Below are 6,946 nucleotides of genomic sequence, written 5' to 3'. Positions count from 1 at the left end.
CAGCGCCTGTGAAGATACGACTCTGGGATTCAAATATAAAATCAACAGTTGCTTTTTAAGACACAAGAAGAGAAGTTTGTCCTGTAGCGTCTCGTAACATTTCTCTTTAACGTCTCCTCCACACATTCAGTCCGTGGGGTTGAACCCACTCGCCCACCTCTGGTCAAATATACCCTTTAAAAAACCTTTTTAAATGTTATGGTATAGAATATATTTATCTTTCCTTCACAGTCACCATGCAACAACAATCGTCTCTCTCTCTTCTTGGAACCGTAATTCTTTCAGCAGTAAAACCAAAGTAATATTTGGAAATGGCTCTGAACAGTCTGTAAAAAACAACAAAAATCAGAGGAGCTATTTAAATCGGAGCAGTAAGCGGCCGGTCCGTCTCCTTCGATTCAACTCATCCACAGTAAAAAGTCGTAAAAGATAGAAAAATAAGTTCAAATCTTAGCCAAAATAAACCCAAAACAATACTATAGTTAAGCAATGTGGTGAACGGGGCTATGGTACAAAAGAATAAGCTGAGGAAATACAGTCGTGTTGAACTACAGAGTTACATTGATATCCTCTTCTCAGATGCAGTAATATTCCATAATCATGTACATACTGGGAGAAATATACACATTATAGGTAGTTGTAAAAAAAACAATATTCCGGCGTATTCAACGTAGTATCTGAATGTCAAAATAGCTCACAATGCTCTGGAACAGAAAAATCATCGGACGTCTATTTGTCCGATTTATAGTTTCAGCCAAGTACATACAGTGCATATACCATGTTGATGCTCAGTAAATAACACAGAAGTTCTACGACACATTAACCGTGTTCTGAGAAGCTACGTAAACTGAAGCAGCGCGTCGTTAATGCTCAGGTTCGACGTACGTTCACGTCCTGACCACAAAGTTTGGATTTCCTCTGAGGGGGGGAAGCTGATGAAAACGGACGCACGTGTCTGAGAATCGAACGTGAAACCGATGTTGTGGCTTTTAGATATTTTTTTCCGCAGAAGTCACCGGGAGCAGACGTACAATAAAGGATTTTTTACTCACGGTACCGAAGTCACATGTCACGTGTTTGAGTCATTTTCAGAAAAAAAGAAAAGTAAATATTTGACCATTTGCTAAAACATTCCCCCTTTAACAGCAACTGTCCAATCACAGCTTAGCAACGATACTAACGATTATAAAGACGTGTAAGTAATTTATCAACGTTATAACGAAAGCTGCTAATGTTAGCATGCTTAGCTTACGGCTAACAGTCCCAGTCAGGAGCCAAACTCTGTTTCCAATCAACAAACATAAGTCAATCTTTTAGCTTTCATAGCAACAGTTGTTTTTTCAGTTTTGTACCATTTCAATGGTCACGATGTCAAATGTAACTTCTGTCTCCTGAAATCGAATTCCAATTATTCTATAATTTCAATGCATCACTCTGACACAGTTATTAGAGTAAAGTGTGTTGATGCTACGCGTCTGGGCGGTGACTGAAGGAGGCGGAGCTCAGCAAACAGTCAATTCAACGCGATCGCTCCAGAAAAACGTGTCGACAGTTTCACAATTGAGGCGACAAGTCGTAACAATGACCCGATGAAGAAGCTTCGTTTCCACTGACTTCACTCGACGACAGTAAGCGTTGGATCGTCCTCTGGCTCGTGTCCGTTCTCAGGACTCGGCGAGATACGTCAAAACTCAATAAAAACAACACAGGTTGAGGTGAAGTTGCAGCAGCTTCTCCGTCACTTTTCATATAGAAACACTGAACATGGCTTTGACTTCTAACAGTTACACGTATGTACAATCACTAATGAGCAGAGTGGACTCGAACATCCACAGCAGCGCGTGATCGCAGAGAGGAATCACTCTGCCGGCCAAACAATGCGTTAAAAAAAGAAGAGCAGAAGCCTGGTGGCGTGTGTGTGTTTCTCTGTGTGTGTGTCTGAGTGTGTGAACGTGTGCGGTACTTGTGTGTGCGTGGGTCCTCGCCTGTGTGCTTTTGCCAGAGGCGACGTGTGTTCAGCTTGAGCTACAGTTTGGACGCAGATGTTGCGACTCCTCTGATGTTACAGGTTGTTGGTGTTCACCCTGGAAAAAGGAAATACTTTCAAGTGACATTTTATTTTTCAGGTAAATATCGATGTCGATAAAAACACCGGATCTCGTCCCTGACCGAAACAAACACGAAACCACAGGGGAGAGAGAAGAACACCCAACGAGTCGCCCGCGTGATGAAACGTAGCCGATACTGAACGGACTGTGACTTTTAAGCGAAAGATCCCACCGATAGCCTCAACACACAAACAGACGTGGGTGGAAACCGATTGGACGACAGTGAAGGTCAATGTGAATTTACATCGTGTGAACCGACCCAAGAGCCACCAGCTGTGGTTTGTTGGAATGTTAATCCTCGAGTACTTTGTCATTTCCGCCCGATCGAGCAACACGAAAAAGCTTTGAATCCCTTTTTTTTTTTTTTTTCAAACTAACCGAAAGGGAACACACAGCCAAACCGAGTAGATATAGTAGATCACTGTTTTAGCACACAGCTGCAATGCAAAGAAACAAAACCCATAAAACAACAAAAATTCAATAAAAAACAAACAAAGTACGAATCAAAGTAGAGACAGATTCCAGAGGGAAATAAAAGTACGACAGGTTTTACTGAGAAGAAAGCATAGAACTTCTTGTTTTGCTTTTTCTTTTGTACAAATGTGTGTTTGTCAGTTCGTTGGAGCGCGTTGAAGCGTCGAGGCTACAAGTCGCCCGGGGAGGAGGAGGAGGAGGAGGAGGAGAGGGCCGGCAGGCTGCAGTACCACAGCCAGAGCAGCGGGGGCAGCAGAGAGGTCGGGCCCGCAGGCCGTCTGGAGGCCGAGTTACTCAGGATGGCGTTGGACGTACTCGGACCGTCGATCTGAGGGTCCTGAGAGACAGACACAGAGAGGAGACGTTTACTTTAAAACTTTTAATCAATAAATAAAGCTTTTAATAAATTATTTAATATTAATGAGTTTAATTTAGTTTTAGCTAAGATGTTCCATAAATTTTTTTATGCAAACAAATATGTTGTATGATCTTTGACAGATTTTTAATACTGAGCTAATAAGCTGAATTTTCACATGGGACAAAAGCTTAAGCCTCTTTTCGAGTATTATTTTTTATGCTTTGCATCAGTAAAGCTCCGAGTTATCATGATATTGATACATACTGATATTGAATATGTAGTAAAAATGTACCGGCAGCTGTATAAGTAGTAAACTAAACAGCGTTGAGGCTGCAGTTTAAATCCTGCATGTGAGATGTGGCACATTTGAAGATATTAGGCTTTTTAATTGAATAAAATCATCCATAAAATCTTTAATACATTCGTCTGCTGTGACACAGTGAAAAATCTAAAGGTTGTTTCTGTAAGTAAAAGGCCACAGTGGGAAAACTAAAAAACACATTTGTGAGTCTGTCTGTGTGCATTTGCATGAGAGTGTGTGTGTGTGTGTGTGTGTGTGTGTGTGTGTGTGTGTGTGTGTGTGTGTGTGTGTGTGTGTGTGTGTGCGTGTGTGTAGAGCCTCAGCCACGTTCTCTGGCTTGCTAATAAAGCAGCAAGCTCAGGGCTGGGTCATCTCCTCGAGACCTGTCGCTGCTTCTATTAAATGTCAGTCCAGTGCATAACGCTGCCTTATTATTGTACAATGACATTTGCGGTGAACTTTAAAAGCCACCAGATAAGCAACAATCCCATTTCAGCCTCAAAGGAACTACAAAGACCAGGAGTTTACAAAGGAGGCGGGAGGGAGCGCGAGGCCGTCGCCGTGGCAGCAGGATCACGGTCCGGGATCATTTCGTAACTCAAACAAGTCTTTTGAATTTTAACTTACACGATTTTGTATTTATCCCAAATTACAGATGTCGGAGCGCAGAGGCTTGAAACATGCTCACAACACGAGATGTGTCACTGCTGCTATTTTGGCAAAGGTCACAAAATCTATATTACAAGATGTTTTTCACTTCTTACTTAGTTTTTATGCTGTGACGTTTTGAAACATCTTATTTATGTGATTTAAGAAGAAAAAAATACATAGGACATGAAAGAAAATTGCCAAATAAATCAGTTAACTTTTCCTTTATTGCTCTTAAATGCCTGATGTTAAAGTGTAAAGCAGCGCACAGGTTATATGAGTGATTCCACATTGGTTTTGTCCAAGAACACATTTAAAATCAAGACCCAAGTTAATGTAACGTTATTAAAGTAACATTTTATTCATGATCCAATTGTTTTAAGAGGTTTCTAATCATATGTATGAGTTTTTCAAGGCCTGAAATCAAGATAATTGGATTTTAAGGTCTTTGAGACTAAAGTATTTTTCTTAAAATCTACCAGCATTTGTTAACTTCATTTATACATTACCCTCTATTCAATTATAAAATTCACAAGATGTATTCACATGATATAATCGACAATAAAAGCTTACCACACAGAAGACGCCATCCACAGTTGAGTTTGACTTCAATTTCTGAGCCTGAGACAGAAAAACAGAGAAACACAGAACTATCAACAAGTGTTTGAACGTTTCAACGTCCACAATGAACATGTTCATTTCCTCAGTGACAAAGATCCAAATAACAAACAGATGATTTATGTGTCAGGATTTGAACACCGGCAGTTTGTGGCTTTGGGCGCACGGAGCCTGAACAGCGAGTCGACGGGGACAATCCGCACTGATTCATTTGCTTTGATCAACAATCAATAGAACAATTAACAAACTAATTACACTTAGAATAATCTGCCAACACATTTACACACCAGGTACAGACGACACGCAGACGCCAGCGTTCAAACACTGCGACTGAAATACCAATAACCATCAGCGTCTGTGCGAGTGTGTGTGTGTGAGAGCTCAGCGCTGATCTGATCGTTGGGGCAGAAACTGGAGCTCAGCTGAAAAAACAACAACGGTAACCCTGGAGATTTCTTTTTACCCAGAGAGCCTGTTCAACTTTTACAGTCGATATTTGCACTCAGAGAAGAAGAGAGAGGCCCAGCTCAGAGACGCAGTCGGAACCACAGTCTGATTTCATCACAGATTTATCAGTCAGTCACTGTCACTTACTCAAACACACGGTCTTTGATTCACACTCCTCAAACACGTGTGGATCAGAGGGTTCGATGCTGCTCTGCAACAACACCAATGACTGATGCTTTAATTGCATACGTGTCAATCACGGTATGAATGAGAATGATTATCATGATTTTATGTTGGATTGTTGCTGCAGGACTTTGTGGCCTAAGAAAAGGTATTTTTAAATTCTCATTCTCCTTTGTTTTCTAATGACCCGCGAACAAGGGTTGCCATGGTCATCCATTCTCCATCAACCCCATCATCAAACCCATTTGGTTCCTGCTGTAAGTGAGTGTAACTCCAGCTCTGGTTTCTGGGTATTCATGTGTGTGTTTGTGCTCGGGCTGTAGGTGTGACAGAATAATAAATGGCTCCAGTGTTCACCACAGTGAATTCAGATTTAAAATGGGGATGTACAGGATGTAGTGGCCATGGAAAGAAACCATGTTCTGTTAAAACACCTTTGCTTCGGCTCTACATTGAAAAAGGAGCCAACGCCTGCGTGGAATGATGTCTATAAATCATGATCTCTGTGTAAAAGACCCAAACCGACGAACACGCCCAGAATTTTAAGCGTGGAAGCAGAAAGTATAAGTGGTCTGAGGAACATGATGACTAAACACAACTGGCATCAGTTTGTGTTTCAGGAGGAGGTTCCATCTGTGTGTGGAGTCATTGTTCGGATGAATTAAACATTTTCACCTCTCAGACACAAACACTGAGACAGGATCATGATAATAAACTTCCGCAGCTCGCTGCTGAATCCCGAGGGCGCTCCTCGTTTGTGTTGCACAGCCAAAACATTCAGAGATTGAAATTACACCGATGTGAATGTTGAAATGTTGATTCTCATTCAGACTCCATCTGCCGCTGCAGTGAATTCATTGTTGTAGCGTCAGCACTGTGATTTAAAAACAAACTAATTCAGCCATTAAGAAGCAGGAATTTAGAAGTTGCCAAAAAAGTATCGCACAACTTTCAGAATATACCACATTCGAATAACAACATAACAAATAACTGTGTACAGTTTGTTCTGAGGATTATTCAGACACATACAGTCGCGGCTGGAATTCTAAAATCTAATATGTTTTTCTTTACGACCAAAGATACGATTCCATTGACCTGCATTAAATTGAGGTGGAATCAGAAATCTCGCCTGAGACGGACATTAACTCAAACCCTGGTAAATAAAGCAAAGACTGCGTGCATGAGATCACAGGGTGAAATCAGCCGTTAAATTACCTCACACCTCCTTTACTTGTGATTACATAAAATCCCCCCCCTCCCCCCAGCATTCTATAGTATATTAAACAAACTGATCCTTATTTTCACTTCAAAAAAACAATCTGGACGTGAACAAATTCAAATGTGCATGTTTATTGCTGCTTTGTGTCCATTTGGTTTAGATTTGCCTAAAACCTCCCTGTTCTGAAAAGTCACATTAGCATGTGGTAGATTTCCATATTTGTCCGGGGCCCTTCCTGCCTGCTTCTGGAGTCAACGATATTCATGAGAACAAGCCGATGGAGCCCCGGGCTTTGCAAACATATATATAGAGCTGTGTACGAGTGCGTGCATGTGTGTGTGTGTGTGTGTGTGTGTGTGTGTGTGTCTGCATTCATGTATATGTTGTTATCTGTGGCGGCTTTGCTGTGCGCCCGAGCTAAGCTTCTCTTTGCAAAAACATTCACGTCACAGAAGGAAAACACAGCAGAAACATTTGAGAGAGTTCGGGAATGAAAAGAGTAAAAGAGACACTCGGGAGAACAAAGGAATACGAAGAAGAAAGCTTCAAGTGTCGACCCATCGTGACGCCACCCGTTGACTTCTGAGCTG

General features: G+C 41.4%; 1 protein-coding gene across 4 annotated transcripts in view; it reads right to left on the bottom strand.

Moving 5' to 3' along the window:
* Nucleotides 1-1,310: 1,310 nt before the first annotated feature.
* The window catches only part of gfra1a (gdnf family receptor alpha 1a), a 75,043-nt gene continuing 69,407 nt past the window's right edge, over nucleotides 1,311-6,946 (bottom strand). The window contains exons 9-10 of one of the 4 annotated variants that reach the window (XM_034608934.1): nucleotides 4,463-4,516; nucleotides 1,311-2,919 (exon numbers count right to left, since the gene is read on the bottom strand). In XM_034608934.1, coding sequence (XP_034464825.1) covers nucleotides 2,752-2,919; nucleotides 4,463-4,516 — 222 coding nt within the window. In that variant the 3' untranslated portion in view covers nucleotides 1,311-2,751. The remainder of the gene's footprint in view (nucleotides 2,920-4,462; nucleotides 4,517-6,946) is intronic. The other 3 variants (XM_034608935.1, XM_034608936.1, XM_034608937.1) reach the window with 3 other exon arrangements.

The sequence above is a fragment of the Hippoglossus hippoglossus genome, chromosome 15, assembly GCF_009819705.1.
Source record: "Hippoglossus hippoglossus isolate fHipHip1 chromosome 15, fHipHip1.pri, whole genome shotgun sequence".
Taxonomy (NCBI): domain Eukaryota; kingdom Metazoa; phylum Chordata; class Actinopteri; order Pleuronectiformes; family Pleuronectidae; genus Hippoglossus; species Hippoglossus hippoglossus.
The sequence above is the reverse complement of the archived record's forward strand: the minus strand, read 5'-3'. Positions and strand labels throughout refer to the sequence as shown.